Here is a 22,722-nt window from a genome sequence, read left to right on the forward strand (position 1 = left end):
ATAATATTATCAAACATAATATTAAAATGAACTCTTTTTTGAAATACAGCTTCCTTTGTTCGAATGAGCTGCTCCGACCCTCGGTCCTGACGGACTCCAAAGTCCCACATTATCAATCAAACAAATAAATAAACCAAGGTTAATAGTTGAGTTATTGTTGAGTAAATAACATGGGTTAGAAAAGAACACAAAATTAGAAGGAGAAAACGATGAAACAATACAGATTTCAGTTTTCTGAGCCCCTACTCTCCCCATAACTGACGGCAACAAAAGTCATACCATATTCAATTAAAATAAAGAAGTAAACACCAATAAGTGTGGCTTGATATTGAGTTAGAAAAAGGTTTATAACGCTGTGAGAATGGATCTGCGGAGAGCATTTCTCCGCGATCCCAACTCGTCTATTACCAGCGTTCAGGGAGCTCAATGCAAGTAAATGGGACGCCCTGGTAGTTGAAGCTCGACGCTAAAGGGCCCCCCTTTGCGTTGGAGAGTGCCGACAGGGACCCTGACATAACGTCAACATAGGCCGAGTTGGAGTGAGAATGTGTTGCAATCGACATGTAAAAAGACATTATCTTCTGAAGCTGAAACTATAAACATGGATCTTTCTCACAGAGCCCAGCCTGCTCCACTCGGGAGAAGAAAACATGTCAATGAAAACAAAATGCATTTATATTTGTACCTTCTCTTTACGCATGCAACAACAAAGTAGAAATATTTGTATTAGTGTGTAGTATTAGCTGTATTTGATTTATTTACACAATGATGTGATTTTTTCACGATAAATACAATTGTGTTTATTTTACAATGTGTTTTCATACAATCATACGTAATGGGATTCATGTGGATTAATGTGTGAGCAATGATACGTTTCAATATACGTTTATATTTCAATTCCAACCTAATGAACAATATATTTGTCACTGTGGTCCAGGTTCATAAAGCAATCACACAACACCATGAAACCACTCTTCATTAACTCGTGACGGCTTCCCTCAAGAGGTCATGGAGTAGTGGTTAGGAAAAGACGATAGGAGCTGATTTTGGACAATTCCACTGCAACCCAAAATCTCAATGTTTGTATTGTGCTAAAAAGCAGCAGGAGACAGAGACTGTAGTACGCTCACTTTCTTTGGTGGAGTTTACTGTGTGCATTAAATCATATTTAAGGTCAATCTCAATTAAGATTCATGTTAAATAACTTGATGACGAGGATATCCTGCTTTCATTTCTTATCCTGGATTTCTTTTTCTAATTCTGATGTTTTTATCAGATGTTCAGAATATATTCAAAGGTAACGTTTAATAACAAATGAACATTTACTTGAACATTCAGTGATAAGAGAGCTGTGTGGTTTACCGTTGAGATGTTATATTCTGATTGGTGTCAATTTTGATTAACAAAAATAAAACTAGGAGGAATCCAGAAGTATATCCAAACCCTGAAGAGCATTAAAAAGTAACATGTGAAATATTGACTTGTTAATGTTGTGACTTTGTGAATGAATGTGAATAAGGTTCCTTTTATATATAATATCTCAGAGAAAGGGAATCCAACACATTTTATAATACACACATTCATCTTTATTGTTTTTTAAAATGTGGAAACCATGGACACGAGCAGAAACAGGTTGATGTTGAAACATGTCCTGAGAGCCAGAGAGCAGACTGAGAGCAGTGTGAGAGAGAAAGCAGAGTCCCAGTGAGTCAGCTCAGGACTGGGAACACTGGTCTCTCCTCAGTGTCTCTGAGAGCGGAGTCTGGGAGCCCTGGGTGGCCTCACAGGTCACAGAGACCACCTTCCTCCACTGGTCTGCAGAGAGCCTCAGTGTGCTGCTCCAGCTGTAGTGGGCGTCCTTCTCCAGCACCGCCCCGGGCTCCTGCCTCTCCTCCCAGCTGCTGCTGCTGCTGCTGCTGCTGCTGCCGTCCACCTTCCAGCCAGACTCCAGTCTGAGGGGAAGCCCTTGTTGGCCAGGCACATGAGCGTGGCCTTCCCCTGCTGCAGCTCTTTCTGTGGAGGGGGGCAGCACCGTCAGGGTGGGAGGGACATCACCTAGGAGACATCCAATCAGATTAGAGGACAGGGAGCACACAGCTGTCCATCAAGCAGCAGACACTGGGACACCTTTACTGTGAGAGCGTTTCTCCTTTAAGGAGTTTCTGTCAGATGTTGGTTCTGCTCCATCAGTCTCTCACTCACACATTGTTTCACTTCCCTTTAAGAAGCCTCTCATGCAAATCAGCACAGAGACACTTCACACAGAGTCCACCTGAAATATGTCAGACTACAATAGAATAAAGTACAACATTAGGACACATTTTAAGTAGTAGTTATCAAAATCATCCAAAACCTGAACTCTACAAACATTATTAAATTATTTAGTGGATAAATGAACAAATACAGGAAACGGAGCAATCAGCTGCTCGATGTGAATCTCAATCACTACCCAGTTTTACAGACTATAAAATAATGTCTTAAAGAATTCAACACATTTTCTAATATCCATCGTTATCTTTACTCCGTTCATCTGTATTTAAAAACTGTATCCGTCATGTATTTGAGAACAGAGAGGAGAACCGAGATAGACAATTCAAAATGAGTTCATGACAAATTAGCAGTTTCATCATTTCACATTTGAAGCTGTTTGAATGACAGCATGTTGGGAATGTAGAAAGACATTTCAAGAGAAGCTGCTCTGACTTGGTCTCAATGATGAAGAGAAAGAAAGACATGAATACTAATACTATCTAAACATTACCATTAAAATACTATAAATCTATCTCTCAAACACTCTAACACAGAATTTAAAACGTCTCTTAACATCATATTTAGTTTTTGTGCAGAAACTTACTTCCAACATCCAGTCTGGTTCCTCCACCGAACGTGTTCCACAGTGATACAAAGTCATTGAGCCGCCGTACAAAAACCTCTCGCTGTAGAGAGACACGGCTCTCTGACTTTGACTCACTGAACTAAACCTACCAGCCCTCCAGAAGCTACTTCACCATTAAAGGTGGAAATAATGAATTATTCTGTGTTCAATGTTTCATAAAAACATTGAAAGTCTTTTGCTGGAGTAAAGTTAGCCTCTCAGTTCAGAATATTTGATAAGTATGTATACAATGACATGGAGAGGTAACTATTTCTCCGTACGCTGAATAATAAGTACAACAAAAGAGAAATGGCTCTTATGAATTAACACTTGACTTACTTCCAACATCCAGTCTGGTTCCTCCACCGAACGTGTTCCACAGTGATACAAAGTCATTGAGCCGCCGTACAAAAACCTCTCACTGTAGAGAGACACGGCTCTCTGACTTTGACACAAACAAACTCACCAAACACATCCTCAGTTTACCCACTTTATATAATTCCTGCTTCAAATGTTTGAAACTGATTCACACGGAAAGTATCTAGTGTTTCTCTATTGAACCTTTTAGACATTTAAAACAAATATCTACTTATCTCTTCAGTTTTAATGAAGATTCTTCTTTGAAAAACGAATTGTTCACAAAATATGTTAAGTTTCATGATTTTATCAACGTTTAAACATCAAAGTAATTGATTACTTCAATGAAACAATGAACGTCTAACTCAAGCTATACATGTTATACTTCTGAATGTGCATCATTTCCATAAATACATGTTTGCTTTTCCATCAGGATCAATAATAAATCTCCATTTTGTTTTTCCTAGGTGCTATTGATTATTTGGAGTTATGAATTTGAGCTTTTTAATAAAATGAACTACAAGAAAATGTGTCCGTTGAACTTAAAGCGTCGTACAAGTGAGCGCTGAGCCATTCCTGATCAACCCTCTGACAGAGAGATGGATCCATTGATAAACAGCACCATCAGAGTAATCCAGGTCCCTGTTGGAGTCAGAGCATTTCCATAGAGACACACTTTGCATCAGCAGCACCATGCTCCAGTGCTCTGGGACACTTTATAGTCCTGAGAGTTGAGCACTGGATGACTGACAGCTGTCCTTCATGACAACAGAAGCCACAGAAATCCTCCTCATCAAGAACATGACTTTGATCTGCGTCCTCATCTGGACTCTCCTCTGCTGCTGCTTCACAGGTAAAGTCCAGAGAATCAAACTCCTCTCCTCTGTGAACATCCGTCCCTCTGAAATGAAGCGGACAAAACCATGACGCTGCTTTGTGTCTTTGTCTCTGTGTCCTCAGAGTCCAGAGGCCAGGTCACAGTGACTCAGTCTGGAGCAGTGAGCTCTGCTGCGGGACGCTCCGTCTCCATCACATGTAAGACCAGTTCCCATGTTCATGGTGGGACATATTTAGCCTGGTACCAACAGAGAGATGGAGGAACTCCTAAACTGCTGATTTATCATACTAGCACTCGAGTTTCAGGGATTTCAGAGCGTTTTACAGGCAGTGGATCAAACTCTGACTTCACTCTGACCATCAGTGGAGTCCAGACTGATGACGCAGCAGTTTACTACTGTCAGAGTGAACATTACATCAACAGTCAGTATGTGTTCACACAGTGAAAAAGCGTCGTACAAAAACCTCCCTCAGTCAGACTGAACAGGAACTGAGATGAATGCTGCAGCTGGAAGCTACACTTCACTGAGGACACACACACACACACACACACACACACACACACACACACACACACACACACACACACACACACACACACACACACACACACACACACACACACACACACACACATGAAATGTCCATCATCTCCATTAATCGTGTAACTTTCTTCTTTTCAAGCAGAGCATTCTGAAATACTTCTCTAGAGAGTTTAAAGAGAATGAACTCATACACACAGGAACATTGTAAATCTAAATCTATAAAAGCCACACTAAACTGTTCAAGTCCACAGGAACTGTCAAACTCAAAAAAGGTCTTTTAACCCTTAGATGCATAAGTGGGTCTTTTGGGACCCGGTGAGGTGGTTTTCTTGAAGTATCTTTGTAATTACATTTTTTTTATCATTTCATATTCCAGCTATTCCTCAAAAAACATGTTTTGGATATCACGCCATTCACATTTTAAATTTACATTTTAAGAAATTGTAGTTTTTGCATTACTACCCCAAACTTCCATACATGGGTCAAAAAGGACCCGCATGCATTTCCTCTGGATCCTCTGGGAACCTTTGATTCTTATCACCTGTTGCCGTCAGGAATACATTCACTGTGGACCACACAGACGACATCACAAGTGACACCTCTCAGGAAGATTACTTTACACAGCAAGATCTGAAACCTGTCTGTTTCATAATAATAATAATAATAATAATACATTATATTTGTATAGTGCTTTTCAAGGACTCAAAATCACTTTACAATATAAGGGAAGGTTAGGGTGGGGGTATACTGTAGGACTATTAAACTTGATCAACCACCATGGATTGATGGGGGTGGGCTATGAGTAGACAAGAGGAGAAGAGATGAGTTTTGAAAAGGGACTGGAGTACTGTGAGGGTCTCAGAATAGCGGAGATCTTTGGGACAATATGTTAAAAACGTTTTTTTTCAAAATGTAATTTTTTTTTCTAAAATGATAAATTGTGAAAGATTTAATATAAAATATTTCTAATGTGAACCAAAATATAATACTAAATATTATGCAAGTGATTTTTCTTAACCACAATGACCAAAATAGGCATAAAAACACATATTATTCTAATACCGGTCCTTTTAGACCCACTCATGGAAGAGTGTAGGGTCCAGTCACTCGTGCATTCTAAGGGTGAAAAGCGTGTGAATAATCCAGTAAACAGAGTAAGTACCTGGGACTGCACTTAGACAACGGACTGAAGTGGAAGATCAACACTGACGTTGTGTACAAGAAGGGGATGTCAATTATCTACAGGGGTCCCTCAGGGCTCTGTCCTCGGTCCCCTCCTCTTCTCCCTGTACACAAACTCGCTCGGATCAGTCATTAGCCCGCATGGTTTTTCACACCATTGCTGCGCTGACGGCACTCACTTAGTTTGGTATTGTCCCCGTTCAGAGACCCAGGTCGTCGCACGCATCTCTGCTTGTCTAGCTGACATCTCTCAGTGGATGTCTGCTCACCACCTCAAGCTCAAACTTGACAAGACTGAACTGCTTTTTCTTCCGGGAAAAGATTGTCCCACTCTTGACCTAACAATCAACATCGGCACCTCAGTTGTTTCCCCGACTCAGACTGCAAGGAATCTGGGTGTGACCCTAGATAACAACCTGTCCTTCACTGCAAACATCGCTGCTACAACCCGTTGCTGCAGATACACGCTTTACAACATCAGGAAGATACGTCCCCAGCTGACCCAGAAAGCGACACAGGTTCTGGTCCAGGCTCTCGTCATCTCACGCCTAGACTACTGCAACTCCCTCCTGGCTGGTCTACCTGCATGTGCCATCCGACCTCTGCAGCTCATCCAGAATGCAGCGGCTCGTCTGGTCTTCAACCTTCCTAAATGTTCCCACACCACACCGCTCCTCCGCTCGCTTCACTGGCTTCCCAACCCACTCTCTTCAGTCTGCGTACAAATGACACGACTTTACACATTGGAAATGCGTGCAATAGATACGCAGAAGTCCGGAAGCTGTGGGGTTCATAAAAACATGTTCTTACTCAATACCAAGCCACGATTATTGTTTTTATTTTAAATCGTATAATATTGGACTTTTGTTGCCGTCCGTTAGGAAAAGCAATGGAGCTCAGAGCCTCAGAATACTGAAATCTGTATTTTTTGTAATCTTTTTTTCCTTCTAATTTGTTATTCTTTTCTAAATAACACACTGTTATTTACTCAACAATAACACACAATTATCCTTGTTTTTATTTATTCGTTTAATTCTATAATCTTGGGCTTTTTAGCGATTCTACAGGAACTGAATTTCAAAATAAAGTCACCGGAAACAGACGTAGGCCTATAAGGGACATTTCGAGCATCATTGCGATACACACCCACTGACCTGATTACCCAAGATCCTCAGCTTGAAGCTCGGTGATTGGATGTTTTAGCAGCTATGCACGTTGGGATATGGTGTTAATGCGATATGAAATCCGAGAAACATTTCAGAGTTTAGGATGGCCGAAGACACTATACTACCCATAATCCTCAGCTATCGTTTGGGACTACAGTCCAGTTGCTTGACAAACCCTGTGATTAATCTTCAAGCTCTGGGATTGGATGTTGGAGTGGCAGTGCGCCAAGGTTACGCCGAGCGTCAAACAGCTCTTTGAAATCGAATGAAACCACGGCAGACTATCCAACACTGGACTCGAAATAGCTTGTGTCCATAATGGACAGCATTAATATATATCCACATGACAGCTCACTGTTACTTTGTAATTCTACTCCACTACAATTCAGAGGTTAACCTGGTATTTTTACTCCACTACATTTATTTTAGTAACTTTGCAGATTCTGATTAATGATGTGAAATATAAACAACCCTTAAATCAGACTTTAGTTACACCTGAGTAAAATTCAGGGAAGGTGATTGTCAAGTGCCAACAATCAGGAGAGATATTTGAGAGTTGGTGCTTGAGAAGAATAAACATTTATCTGCAGATCTCTATAAAGTATATTCATTACTCGTTATTCTCTACTAATAGTTCATTAAAGACTGTATATAATGACTATTTTGCACATCCCTTTCAAGATTTTAAGATTTTCTAAGGTTTATTGATATATCATATACACAACTACAGTGTAGTTATGCAATGATGACAAACTTGGGTCACAGGTTCCTCAACAGTGCATTACAAGACATCTATCAATATGTGTGAACCTCCACCATTAAACTGTCATATTCTGCACATTTCTTATTCTATCTACATAAGAGTATAATTAATGTGTATAATATCAGTTTAAATAAGTGCTTCAACATAGTTAACATTGCAGGAAAGCAATATATTAGACGTTAAGTACTTTGTCAGGCTTAATATTTATCTGTAGATAGATACCCCCAAAGCTTTTTTCTTATTCAAAAGAAGACCTTAACCTAAAGTGTTATTTAATGTTTAAATAAAGCCTAATTAGTTTGTCTGTTTTGCAACTCCTGTTAATATCTTTGGACATCCGACACTAAACTGTTTTATTGTAGAGATCACTTACAGTATCTTATTGATATTTTCTATTCTACATTTCTGTCATTGACCTTCTACGTTCCCCTATGAAAGTATGTACTCTTAATATTTTTATGTTTTCATCAAATATAACGTATCAACAGAACATTTAAATAACGTGCTTTAACCACTAGGCGGTTAAAGCACTCAGCAAATATACTGCTGTTTCCAGTTTAGTTTATGATGGATGTATTTTGTTATCCACACATATATTGTTTTTATATTTGTAACACCAAACCGACAGAAAAGATGGTCTTAACATGACCCAGTGGTCCAGTTAATTAAAATAATATTATCAAACATAATATTAAAATGAACTCTTATTTTGAAAATACAGCTTCCTGTGTTCGAATGAGCTGCTCCGACCCTCGGTCCTGACGGACTCCAAAAGTCCGACATTATGCAATCAAACAAATAAATAAACACAAGGTTAATAGTGAGTTATTGTTGAGTAAATAACAGTGTGGTTTAGAAAAGAACACAAAATTAGAAGGAGAAAACGATGAAACAATACAGATTTCAGTTTTCTGAGCCCCTACTCTCCCCATAACTGACGGCAAGAAAAGTCAGACATTATTCAATTAAAATAAAGAAGTAAACACAATAAGTGTGGCTTGATATTGAGTTAGAAAAAGGTTTATAACGCTGTGAGAATGGATCTGCGGAGAGCATTTCTCCGCGATCCCAACTCGTCTATTACCAGCGTTCAGGGAGCTCAATGCAAGTCAATGGGACGCCTGGATAGTTGAAGCTCGACGCTAAAGGGCCCCCTTGCGTTGGAGAGTGACGACAGGGACCCTGACATAACGTCAGCATAGGCCGAGTTGGGAGTGAGAATGTGTTGCATCGACATGTATAAAGACATTATCTTCTGAAGCTGAAGCTATAAACATGGATCTTTCTCACAGAGCCAGCCTGCTCCACTCGGGGAGAAGAAAACATGTCAATGAAAACAAAATGCATTTATATTTGTACCCTCTCTTTACGCATGCAACAACAAAGTAGAAATATTTGTATTAGTGTGTAGTATTAGCTGTATTTGATTTATTTTACACAATGATGTGATTTTTTCACGATAAATACAATTGTATTTATTTTACAATGTGTTTTCATACAATCATACGTAATGGGATTCATGTGGATTAATGTGTGAGCAATGATACGTTTCAATATACGTTTATATTTCAATTCCAACCTAATGAACAATATATTTGTCACTGTGGTCCAGGTTCATAAAGCATCACACAACACCATGAAACCACTCTTCATTAACTCGTGACGGCTCCCTCAGAGGTCATGGAGTAGTGGTTAGGAAAAGACGATAGGAGCTGATTTTTGGACAATTCCACTGCAACCCAAAAATCTCAATGTTTGTATTGTGCTAAAAAGCAGCAGGAGACAGAGACTGTAGTACGCTCACTTTCTTTGGTGGAGTTGTACTGTGTGCATTAAATCATATTTAAGGTCAATCTCAATTAAGATTCATGTTAAATAACTTGATGACGAGGATATCCTGCTTTTCATTTCTTATCCTGGATTTCTTTTTCTAATTCTGATGTTTTTATCAGATGTTCAGAATATATTCAAAGTAACGTTTAATAACAAATGAACATTTACTTGAACATCAGTGATAAGAGAGCTGTGTGGTTTACCGTTGAGATGTTATATTCTGATTGGTGTCAATTTTGATTAACAAAAATAAAACTAGGAGGAATCCAGAAGTATATCCAAACCCTGAAGAGCATTAAAAAGTAACATGTGAAATATTGACTTGTTAATGTTGTGACTTTTGTGAATGAATGTGAATAAGGTTCCTTTTATATATAATATCTCAGAGAAAGGGAATCCAAACACATTTTATAATACACACATTCATCTTTATTGTTTTAAATGTTGAAACCATGGACACGAGCAGAAACAGGTTGATGTTGAAACATGTCCTGAGAGCCAGAGAGCAGACTGAGAGCAGTGTGAGAGAGAAAGCAGAGTCCCAGTGAGTCAGCTCAGGACTGGGAACACTGGTCTCTCCTCAGTGTCTCTGAGAGCGGAGTCTGGGAGCCCTGGGTGGCCTCACAGGTCACAGAGCCCACCTTCCTCCACTGGTCTGCAGAGAGCCTCAGGGTGCTGCTCCAGCTGTAGTGGGCGTCCTTCTCCAGCACCCCGGGGCTCCTGCTCTCCTCCCAGCTGCTGCTGCTGCTGCCGTCCACCTTCCAGGCCAGACTCCAGTCTGAGGGGAAGCCCTTGTTGGCCAGGCACATGAGCGTGGCCTTCCCCTGCTGCAGCTCTTCTGTGGAGGGGGGCAGCACCGTCAGGGTGGGAGGGACATCACCTAGGAGACACCAATCAGATTAGAGGACAGGGAGCACACAGCTGTCCATCAAGCAGCAGACACTGGGACACCTTTACTGTGAGAGCGTTTCTCCTTTAAGGAGTTTCTGTCAGATGTTGGTTCTGCTCCATCAGTCTCTCACTCACACATTGTTTCACTTCCCTTTAAGAAGCCTCTCGTGCAAATCAGCACAGAGACACTTCACACAGAGTCACCTGAAATATGTCAGACTACAATAGAAATAAAGTACAACATTAGGACATATTTTAAGTAGTAGTTATCAAAATCATCCAAAACCTGAACTCTACAAACATTATTAAATTATTTAGTGGATAAATGAACAAATACAGGAAACGGAGCAATCAGCTGCTCGATGTGAATCTCAATCACTACCCAGTTTTACAGACTATAAAATAATGTCTTAAAGAATTCAACACATTTTCTAATATCCATCGTTATCTTTACTCCGTTCATCTGTATTTAAAAACTGTATCCGTCATGTATTTGAGAACAGAGAGGAGAACCGAGATAGACAATTCAAAATGAGTTCATGACAAATTAGCAGTTTCATCATTTCACATTTGAAGCTGTTTGAATGACAGCATGTTGGGAATGTAGAAAGACATTTCAAGAGAAGCTGCTCTGACTTGGTCTCAATGATGAAGAGAAAGAAAGACATGAATACTAACACTATCTAAACATTACCATTAAAATAATATAGATCTATCTCTCAAACACTCTAACACAGAATTTAAAACGTCTCTTAACGTCATATTTAGTTTTTGTGCAGAAACTTACTTCCAACATCCAGTCTGGTTCCTCCACCGAACGTGTTCCACAGTGATACAAAGTCATTGAGCCGCCGTACAAAAACCTCTCGCTGTAGAGAGACACGGCTCTCTGACTTTGACTCACTGAACTAAACCTACCAGCCCTCCAGAAGCTACTTCACCATTAAAGGTGGAAATAATGAATTATTCTGTGTTCAATGTTTCATAAAAACATTGAAAGTCTTTTGCTGGAGTAAAGTTAGCCTCTCAGTTCAGAATATTTGATAAGTATGTATACAATGACATGGAGAGGTAACTATTTCTCCGTACGCTGAATAATAAGTACAACAAAAGAGAAATGGCTCTTATGAATTAACACTTGACTTACTTCCAACATCCAGTCTGGTTCCTCCACCGAACGTGTTCCACAGTGATACAAAGTCATTGAGCCGCCGTACAAAAACCTCTCACTGTAGAGAGACACGGCTCTCTGACTTTGACACAAACAAACTCACCAAACACATCCTCAGTTTACCCACTTTATATAATTACTGCTTCAAATGTTTGAAACTGATTCACACGGAAAGTATCTAGTGTTTCTCTATTGAACCTTTTAGACATTTAAAACAAATATCTACTTATCTCTTCACTTTTAATGAAGATTCTTCTTTTGAAAAACGAATTGTTCACAAAATATGTTTAGTTTCATGATTTTATCAACTTTTAAACATCAAAGTAATTGATTACTTCAATGAAACAATGAACGTCTAACTCAAGCTATACATGTTATACTTCTGAATGTGCATCATTTCCATAAATACATGTTTGCTTTTCCATCAGGATCAATAATAAATCTCCATTTTGTTTTTCCTAGGTGCTATTGATTATTTGGAGTTATGAATTTGAGCTTTTTAATAAAATGAACTACAAGAAAATGTGTCCGTTGAACTTAAAGCGTCGTACAAGTGAGCGCTGAGCCATTCCTGATCAACCCTCTGACAGAGAGATGGATCCATTGATAAACAGCACCATCAGAGTAATCCAGGTCCCTGTTGGAGTCAGAGCATTTCCATAGAGACACACTTTGCATCAGCAGCACCATGCTCCAGTGCTCTGGGACACTTTATAGTCCTGAGAGTTGAGCACTGGATGACTGACAGCTGTCCTTCATGACAACAGAAGCCACAGAAATCCTCCTCATCAAGAACATGACTTTGATCTGCGTCCTCATCTGGACTCTCCTCTGCTGCTGCTTCACAGGTAAAGTCCAGAGAATCAAACTCCTCTCCTCTGTGAACATCCGTCCCTCTGAAATGAAGCGGACAAAACCATGACGCTGCTTTGTGTCTTTGTCTCTGTGTCCTCAGAGTCCAGAGGCCAGGTCACAGTGACTCAGTCTGGAGCAGTGAGCTCTGCTGCGGGACGCTCCGTCTCCATCACATGTAAGACCAGTTCCCATGTTCATGGTGGGACATATTTAGCCTGGTACCAACAGAGGGATGGAGGAACTCCTAAACTGCTCATTTATTATACTAGCACTCGAGTATCAGGGATTTCAGAGCGTTTTACAGGCAGTGGATCAAACTCTGACTTCACTCTGACCATCAGTGGAGTCCAGACTGATGACGCAGCAGTTTACTACTGTCAGAGTTTCCATGTCATCAACAGTCAGTATGTGATCACACAGTGAAAAAGCGTCGTACAAAAACCTCCCTCAGTCAGACTGAACAGGAACTGAGATGAATGCTGCAGCTGGAAGCTACACTTCACTGAGGACACACACACACACACACACACACACACACACACACACACACACACACACACACACACACACACACACACACACACACACACACACACACACACACACACACACACACCATGTATACATCACTTCAGGGGACATTACATGGACTTACATGCATTTCCTGGAGACTTATCCTAACCTTAACCCTTACCAAGTCTCTTCACCCTAAAATTAATGATACCCCTCATGGGGACCTGCATTATGTCCCCATAAGGGAAGCCAGTCCCCACACGTGACTGTGAACCAGGGGTCACCAACCTTTTTTAGAGTGAGGGCTACTTTCAAAAAATAAAACAAGTCGGGAGCTACTTTTACTCCTCTCTTTGTTGTGTTTTGCAGTGTATATATTTAGCACATTGTAACATTATGATATGCTGACCTTTAACCTTTGTGTGCTGTTTGGGTCTGTGGGACCCGTTTCCAGTGTTTACTAATGGCGCGTTTCCACTGCAGGCCTCGCTCGGTTTGGTTAGGCCTTATTAGGCCCGGGCCCTTTCTCATTTCTCTAACTCCCCTCCTCGACTCCTATCCTCGAGACTTAGTCCCGCCCACAGGAGATGCGAGTGGAGGAGCCGAGGAGGGGAGCCGAGGAGAGAGGAGGGGAAGCAGCAGGCGGTTGGAGAAATGAGAACTCCTCTCCTCTGAGCGGTCATTTTAAAGAGACGTCCATTAATGATGACAGGAGGCACAGCAGCCCTCTGTCTGATGGACAGATGTGTTCATGACCACTTATATATTTACTTTTAATTCATTCACCGTGCGGTATAATGAGACAATAACAGGCTACAGATGCGGACACACACACACACACACACACATATATATATATATAAATATATACCATTTGAGAATCAAACAGAGCACTCTCATAATAACGTAACACTATCAGAGACTGGATATATCCCCCCCCCCCTCTCTGGTTGCTCCAATGAGGGAAATAAATTACGGGCCAAAAGTTGTATTTACAAGTATTAAAAGTAAGCAGAGGACACCAAACCAACTGAGACCTGTCTGTCCGCTGCATCTACGCACTGTACAACACACACACCTACACACTGTACCACACACACACCTACACACTGTACCACACACACACCAACACACTGTACCAGCATACTCAGCCCGACTCAGCCTGGTTGTTCCTGGCCCTAGAACCACGATTTAGTCGGGCCAGAAAAAAGGTGAAAAAGTAGCCCTGTGCCAAAACTAGGCCAAGTGGAAACGCAACCAAAAACGGGCCCCGCACGGCTCGGCACGCTTAAAGCGAGCTCCCCGCTGCAGTGGAAACGCGCCATAAAAGAACATGGATGCAATTTAATTAATGTAACCTGCTTTATTTGACCTCCTCTAGGGGGGTCCTCACCTCCTCCAGAGGGGTCCTCACCTCCTCTAGGGGGGTCCTCACCTCCTCTAGGGGGGTCCTCACCTCCTCTAGGGGGGTCCTCACCTCCTCCAGGGGGGTCCTCACCTCCTCTAGGGGGGTCCTCACCTCCTCTAGGGGGGTCCTCACCTCCTCCAGAGGGGTCCTCACCTCCTCTAGGGGGGTCCTCACCTCCTCCAGGGGGGTCCTCACCTCCTCTAGGGGGGTCCTCACCTCCTCCAGGGGGGTCCTCACCTCCTCTAGGGGGGTCCTCACCTCCTCTAGGGGGGTCCTCACCTCCTCCAGGGGGGTCCTCACCTCCTCCAGGGGGGTCCTCACCTCCTCTAGGGGGGTCCTCACCTCCTCTAGGGGGGTCCGGGGCATGCATGGAAGATTTTTTTTTAAATGTTGAAGTGAAAAGCATCAATCTGGAGCACTTTGAGCACAAGATGTATTTATGGACACAGCTCTCAACACTCAGATGAAAGGGAGCTGTATACTTTTCAATACTCCAATCATCTTTAGAATATGATCACAACCAATAACACATCGTTTAAACTTGTCTATTCTTATCTTATGTTACCTAGTTAGCATTCTTTCTTTTTCTTTACGCATATTTGACTAATCACTCCCCTTAGTACACATTGGAATGATTTCTTACTTTATCTATATTAAATAGATAAAGGTGTGCTCTCCATACTCTCTATCTCATCTATCTCTTATATCTCTCCTACTCTATCTATGTATCTCTCTAGCTCTCTCTCTCCTCTATATCTCTCTCTTCTCCTCTCTCTCCTCTCTCTCTCTCTCTCTCTCTCTCTCTCTCTCTCTCTCTCTCTCCTCTCTCTCTCTCTCTCTCTCTCTCTCTCTCTCTCTCTCTCTCTCGCTCTCTTTCTCGCTCGCTCGCTCGCTCACAGAGGCTGTGTGCTCCTCCGTGGTGATGACGGCTTCCGTTAAAAAACAATAATAAACATATTTGTAAAGTGGGGGGGACACAAATGGGATTTCGAAAAGAGCGGGGGACATGTCCCCCCTGTCCCCAGTGGAAATTACGCCATGCGTGTGTGTGCGTCAAGTGCAATAAATATATAAGCAAGTTGCAACACACAGAGTAAAACTCTGCCCTTCATGTGTTGTATAGGCTGGCACGACTATGTGTTCAATGGGGCTGATGTGTAGATTCTGCAAGAAGGAAAATCAGCGGGGAGGTGCCACATTGCTTTTCTTTTCGACTGCAACGCTGGTCCCGCAAATCAAGAAAGAACGTGATTCGTCGATATTCATTGTGGGGGTGGGGGGAGGGGTGTTAGATAGATATAGAGTTGTAGTAAGTAGATAGAGTTCGCTATGATGTAGGTTTCGTTTGCATGGGGTAGATACTTTTAATTACATTTCCTTTTTTGTTTTGTGTATTTTATACATTTTGGATTTGCTTGGCGTGCTATTTTTAGAACATGCCCCGCGGGCGACTCACGGTGCCCGCGGGCGACTAAGTGCCCGCGGGCACCGTGTTGGCTACCCCTGATGTAAACAGATTTAGGTCCCCACAAGGATAGTAATGCTAGGTCACACACACACACACACACACACACACACACACACACACACACACACACACACACACACACAAACATCACACATAAGTGTCCTACACTAATAATACAAAGTTATTATTAGTATGCTGTGTGTACCTTGTGTGCACCGCCTAGTGGTTAAAGCACCTTATTTAATTATTTTTGTTGAATAATGTTATTTTTGTTGAATAATGTTATTTGATAAAAAAATATTAAGAGTACATACTTTCATACTTTATTATATATGTAATGCTGCCCATTATGGACACAAGCGATTTTCACCCATTTATTGATTACATGTTTTAAATTTGTACACACCAATGTGTTTCCTATCGCCTAAACCTCCAGGGCTGTACACAGTTTAATACTGGCAACTTCTAATTGTGGGAAAAACGAAAACGTCTTTTAAAACTACAATTCCTAGACGTGCCATAGAACATGTTGCGAAACCCATGTGCGAAACACAATAGCCAGCATGTGTAGTTCAGCGTTTGAGTCCAGTTTTGGATAGTCAGCCGTGGTTTCGTTCCATTTCAAAGAGCTGTTTGACGCTCGGCGTAACCTTGGCGCACTGCCACTCCAACATCCAATCCCAGAGCTTGAACATTAATTATGGGGTTTGTCAACGGACTGTAGTCCCAAACGATAGCTGGGGATTATGGGTAGTGTAGTGTCTTCGGCCATCCTAAACTCTGAAATGTTTTTCGGATATCATATCGCATTAATACCATATCCCAACGTGCATTGCGGCTAAAACATCCAATCAGCGAGCTTCAAGCTGAGGATCTTGGGTAATCAGTTCAGTGGGATTGTGGTGCGTATCGCAATGATGCTCGAAATGTCCCTTATAGGCCTACGTCTGTATCCGGTGACTTTATTTACAGCTAAAAAGCCCAAGATTATAGAATTAAACTAATAAATAAAAACAAGGATAATTGTGTGTTATTGTTGAGTAAATAACAGTGTGTTATTTAGAAAAGAATAATAAATTAGAAGGAAAAAAGATTTAAAAAATACAGATTTCATTATTCTGAGGCTCTGAGCTCCATTGCTTTTCCTAAAGGACGGCAAAAAAAGTCCGACATTATACGATTTAAAATAAAAACAATAATCGTGGCTTGATATTGAGTAAGAACATGTTTTTATGAACCCCACAGCTTCCGGTCTACCAAGACCTGACCGGACAAAACGTGGCGTATCATATGCACGCAAAACTCCGCCTCAGATCTCAATGGGAATGGTTAGCGTATCATATGCACGCAAAATCAGACTTCTGCGTATCTATTGCACGCATTTCCAATGTGTAAAGTCGTGTCATTTGTACGCAGACTGAAGAGAGTGGGTTGGTATATATATTATTGTATAAGCCTATTTTCCTGGTTTGACCTTTTTAAAGAACATTTCAATCATCCACAATGTTTGATATTGTTTATATTGGATATATTTGTATTCATTTTCATTTTATTTGTAATTGTTAACTCTATTACACTTTTTAAGTATATGTATTTCAATGTTGAAAACACTGGTCCTGTGACAAAATGATTTCCCACATTGGGATTCATAAAGTATCTATCTATGTATCTTAATCTAATGTAATTGACATAAATGCACCAAGAGATCACAAAGTCCAAAAAGGATTTGACTCCCCAGCAGTCGAGGAGGGAGAATGATTCGGCTCTGGCTGGACTTTCTGCTCCGTCTTTAGCAATGGTCTCAATTTTCTTCAGCGAGTCGAGGAAGCACCACATAAAGAGCTGAGTGCTTCCTGAATTCCCTCTGACAAGCTGCCATGCTTCCCTCCTCCTCTATCTCCACCAAAAGCATCTGGAAACTGAAATACTAAAGCTTTAGGAAGAAAGACCAGAGTCTCAAGCGTCTCCTCCGAGTAACAGCGCTGTAAAAGCATCTTCTACACCAATGATCTTCCATTAAATCCATCAAGATAATCAGGATGTACTGTTATATGTGACAAAGAAACATATGAGCCATTTCATTCTTATAAAAGGCTTCCACACAACTAAGTGTTTTCATATAATATCAGTTTTGAATCAGCAACAAATTGTTTAATTGATAGATTCTGAAAACAGACAGCAGAGAAAGAGACTGGTACCCTCTCTCTGGTCTCAAGTTCTTTGGTGGAGCTTTACTGAGTCCATGAAATCATATTTAAGGTCAATCTCAATTTAGAGTCTGGTTATATCACTTTATGCAGATGATATCCTGCTTTTTATTTCTTATCCTGGATTTCTTATTCTAATTAAGAATTTTTGATTAAAGTAAAATGTAACAACACACGAACATCAAACATGGATTTCCTTAAACATCAGTGATAAAAGAGAGCTGTGTGGTTTACCATTGCAATGTTGATACTATTGTTATTGGTACAAATCTTGATTAACAAAGATAAAAGATAATAAATCCAGAAGTATATCCAAACCCGTATTGACTTGTTAATGTTGTGACTTTTGTGAATGAATGTGAATAAGGTTCCTTTTATATATAATATCTCAGAGAAAGGGAATCCAAACACATTTTATAATACACACATTCATCTTTATTGTTTTTAAATGTTGAAACCATGGACACGAGCAGAAACAGGTTGATGTTGAAACATGTCCTGAGAGCCAGAGAGCAGACTGAGAGCAGTGTGAGAGAGAAAGCAGAGTCCCAGTGAGTCAGCTCAGGACTGGGAACACTGGTCTCTCCTCAGTGTCTCTGAGAGCGGAGTCTGGGAGCCCTGGGTGGCCTCACAGGTCACAGAGACCACCTTCCTCCACTGGTCTGCAGAGAGCCTCAGGGTGCTGCTCCAGCTGTAGTGGGCGTCCTTCTCCAGCACCCCGGGGCTCCTGCTCTCCTCCCAGCTGCTGCTGCCGCTGCTGCCTTCCACCTTCCAGGCCAGACTCCAGTCTGAGGGGAAGCCCTTGTTGGCCAGGCACATGAGCGTGGCCTTCCCCTGCTGCAGCTCTTCTGTGGAGGGGGGCAGCACCGTCAGGGTGGGAGGGACATCACCTAGGAGACACCAATCAGATTAGAGGACAGGGAGCACACAGCTGTCCATCAAGCAGCAGACACTGGGACACCTTTACTGTGAGAGCGCTTCTCCTTTAAGGAGTTTCTGTCAGATGTTGGTTCTGCTCCATCAGTCTCTCACTCACACATTGTTTCACTTCCCTTTAAGAAGCCTCTCGTGCAAATCAGCACAGAGACACTTCACACAGAGTCACCTGAAATATGTCAGACTACAATAGAAATAAAGTACAACATTAGGACATATTTTAAGTAGTAGTTATCAAAATCATCCAAAACCTGAACTCTACAAACATTATTAAATTATTTAGTGGATAAATGAACAAATACAGGAAACGGAGCAATCAGCTGCTCGATGTGAATCTCAATCACTACCCAGTTTTACAGACTATAAAATAATGTCTTAAAGAATTCAACACATTTTCTAATATCCATCGTTATCTTTACTCCGTTCATCTGTATTTAAAAACTGTATCCGTCATGTATTTGAGAACAGAGAGGAGAACCGAGATAGACAATTCAAAATGAGTTCATGACAAATTAGCAGTTTCATCATTTCACATTTGAAGCTGTTTGAATGACAGCATGTTGGGAATGTAGAAAGACATTTCAAGAGAAGCTGCTCTGACTTGGTCTCAATGATGAAGAGAAAGAAAGACATGAATACTAATACTATCTAAACATTACCATTAAAATAATATAGATATATCTCTCAAACACTCTAACACAGAATTTAAAACGTCTCTTAACGTCATATTTAGTTTTTGTGCAGAAACTTACTTCCAACATCCAGTCTGGTTCCTCCACCGAACGTGTTCCACAGTGATACAAAGTCATTGAGCCGCCGTACAAAAACCTCTCACTGTAGAGAGACACGGCTCTCTGACTTTGACACAAACAAACTCACCAAACACATCCTCAGTTTACCCACTTTATATAATTCCTGCTTCAAATGTTTGAAACTGATTCACACGGAAAGTATCTACTGTTTCTCTATTGAACCTTTTAGACATTTAAAACAAATATCTACTTATCTCTTCAGTTTTAATGAAGATTCTTCTTTTGAAAAACGAATTCTTCACAAAATATGTTTAGTTTCATGATTTTATCAACGTTTAAACATCAAAGTAATTGATTACTTCAATGAAACAATGAACGTCTAACACAAGCTATACATGTTATACTTCTGAATGTGCATCATTTCCATAAATACATGTTTACTTTTCCATCAGGATCAATAATAAATCTCCATTTTGTTTTTCCTAGGTGCTATTGATTATTTGGAGTTATGAATTTGAGCTTTTTAATAAAATGAACTACAAGAAAATGTGTCCGTTGAACTTAAAGCGTCGTACAAGTGAGCGCTGAGCCATTCCTGATCAACCCTCTGACAGAGAGATGGATCCATTGATAAACAGCACCATCAGAGTAATCCAGGTCCCTGTTGGAGTCAGAGCATTTCCATAGAGACACACTTTGCATCAGCAGCACCATGCTCCAGTGCTCTGGGACACTTTATAGTCCTGAGAGTTGAGCACTGGATGACTGACAGCTGTCCTTCATGACAACAGAAGCCACAGAAATCCTCCTCATCAAGAACATGACTTTGATCTGCGTCCTCATCTGGACTCTCCTCTGCTGCTGCTTCACAGGTAAAGTCCAGAGAATCAAACTCCTCTCCTCTGTGAACATCCGTCCCTCTGAAATGAAGCGGACAAAACCATGACGCTGCTTTGTGTCTTTGTCTCTGTATCCTCAGAGTCCAGAGGCCAGGTCACAGTGACTCAGTCTGGAGCAGTGAGCTCTGCTGCGGGACGCTCCGTCTCCATCACATGTAAGACCAGTTCCCATGTTCATGGTGGGATATATTTAGCCTGGTACCAACAGAGAGATGGAGGAACTCCTAAACTGCTTATGCACACTACTAGCACTCGAGTATCAGGGATTTCAGAGCGTTTTACAGGCAGTGGATCAAACTCTGACTTCACTCTGACCATCAGTGGAGTCCAGACTGATGACACAGCAGTTTACTACTGTCAGAGTTGGCATATCATCAACAGTCAGTATGTGATCACACAGTGAACAAGCGTCGTACAAAAACCTCCCTCAGTCAGACTGAACAGGAACTGAGATGACTGCTGCAGCTGGAAGCTACACTTCACTGAGGACACACACACACACACACACACACACACACACACACACACACACACACACACACACACACACACACACACACACACACACACACACACACACACACACACACACACACACACACACACACACACACACACACACACACACACACACACACACACACACACACACACACACACACACACACACACACACACACACACACACACACACACACACACACACACACACACACACACACACACACACCAGTATTACACAAACACCATTCACTTCATTAAATATACTATAACAAGTCATTATGGTAATCCTGTTGAAAGAGGATATTAAACACAATTCCTAACCTTCTTACCAATTAGTGAGTTGATTCATATTCAATTCACACACTTTAGTTTCCATTAAAACTCAAGGCGTTACATTGTAGCTTGTGTGAGTATGTCACATCAATACTATTACATCTAGAGACCACAATGCTTAAAGTTATCATTGACTCTCTTTTTAGACGGCAGCAGACAGAACAGTTTGTGGCTGGGGGGATGGGGGTCTTTGATAATCCTGAGGGCTTTCTTCCTGAGCCGCTAGGAGCAAAGGTCCTCCATGGATGGCAGCTCCGTCCTGGTGATGTTCTGTGTAGTTTTCACCACCCTCTGTAAAGCCTTACGGTTGAGGGCGGTGCAGCTGCCGTACCAGGCCGTGATGCAGCCAGTCAGGATGCTCTCTATGGAGCACCTGTAGAAGGTCAGGATCCTCTCTATGGAGCACCTGTAGAAGGTCAGGATGCTCTCTATGGAGCACCTGTAGAAGGTCAGGATGCTCTCTATGGTGCACCTGTAGAAGGTCAGGATCCTCTCTATGGTGCACCTGTAGAAGGTCAGGATGCTCTCTATGGAGCACCTGTAGAAGGTCAGGATGCTCTCTATGGTGCACCTGTAGAAGGTCAGGATCCTCTCTATGGTGCACCTGTAGAAGGTCAGGATGCTCTCTATGGTGCACCTGTAGAAGGTCAGGATCCTCTCTATGGTGCACCTGTAGAAGGTCAGGATGCTCTCTATGGTGCACCTGTAGAAGGTCAGGATCCTCTCTATGGTGCACCTGTAGAAGGTCAGGATGCTCTCTATGGTGCACCTGTAGAAGGTCAGGATGCTCTCTATGGTGCACCTGTAGAAGGTCAGGATGCTCTCTGGTGCACCTGTAGAAGGTCAGGATCCTCTCTATGGAGCACCTGTAGAAGGTCAGGATCCTCTCTATGGTGCACCTGTAGAAGGTCAGGATCCTCTCTATGGTGCACCTGTAGAAGGTCAGGATGCTCTCTATGGTGCACCTGTAGAAGGTCAGGATGCTCTCTATGGAGCACCTGTAGAAGGTCAGGATGCTCTCTATGGAGCACCTGTAGAAGGTCAGGATCCTCTCTATGGTGCACCTGTAGAAGGTCAGGATGCTCTCTATGGAGCACCTGTAGAAGGTCAGGATGCTCTCTATGGTGCACCTGTAGAAGGTCAGGATCCTCTCTATGGAGCACCTGTAGAAGGTCAGGATCCTCTCTATGGTGCACCTGTAGAAGGTCAGGATTCTCTCTATGGTGC

At 41.7% G+C, this 22,722-nt stretch overlaps 1 pseudogene and 5 gene segments (V, D, J or C); 3 read left to right on the forward strand and 3 right to left on the reverse strand.

The window, feature by feature from the left end:
- Positions 1 to 1,609: 1,609 nt before the first annotated feature.
- Positions 1,610 to 3,271, reverse strand: LOC117540635 (annotated as a pseudogene).
- Positions 3,272 to 3,927: 656 nt separating this feature from the next.
- LOC117540650 lies at positions 3,928 to 4,530 on the forward strand. The segment is given in 2 exon segments: positions 3,928 to 4,085; positions 4,193 to 4,530. Coding segments are annotated over 2 exon segments (414 nt in total).
- A 5,434-nt stretch (positions 4,531 to 9,964) lies between these two features.
- On the reverse strand, positions 9,965 to 11,653 carry LOC117540644. The segment is given in 3 exon segments: positions 9,965 to 10,438; positions 11,237 to 11,357; positions 11,597 to 11,653. Coding segments are annotated over 3 exon segments (504 nt in total).
- A 657-nt stretch (positions 11,654 to 12,310) lies between these two features.
- LOC117540652 lies at positions 12,311 to 12,916 on the forward strand. The segment is given in 2 exon segments: positions 12,311 to 12,468; positions 12,576 to 12,916. Coding segments are annotated over 2 exon segments (414 nt in total).
- Positions 12,917 to 18,483: 5,567 nt separating this feature from the next.
- On the reverse strand, positions 18,484 to 19,907 carry LOC117540638. The segment is given in 2 exon segments: positions 18,484 to 18,961; positions 19,760 to 19,907. A coding segment is annotated over 1 exon segment (258 nt).
- A 566-nt stretch (positions 19,908 to 20,473) lies between these two features.
- On the forward strand, positions 20,474 to 21,076 carry LOC117540637. The segment is given in 2 exon segments: positions 20,474 to 20,631; positions 20,739 to 21,076. Coding segments are annotated over 2 exon segments (414 nt in total).
- The last annotated feature ends 1,646 nt before the right edge of the window (positions 21,077 to 22,722 follow it).

The sequence above is a fragment of the Gymnodraco acuticeps genome, unplaced genomic scaffold (genome assembly GCF_902827175.1).
Source record: "Gymnodraco acuticeps unplaced genomic scaffold, fGymAcu1.1, whole genome shotgun sequence".
Taxonomy (NCBI): domain Eukaryota; kingdom Metazoa; phylum Chordata; class Actinopteri; order Perciformes; family Bathydraconidae; genus Gymnodraco; species Gymnodraco acuticeps.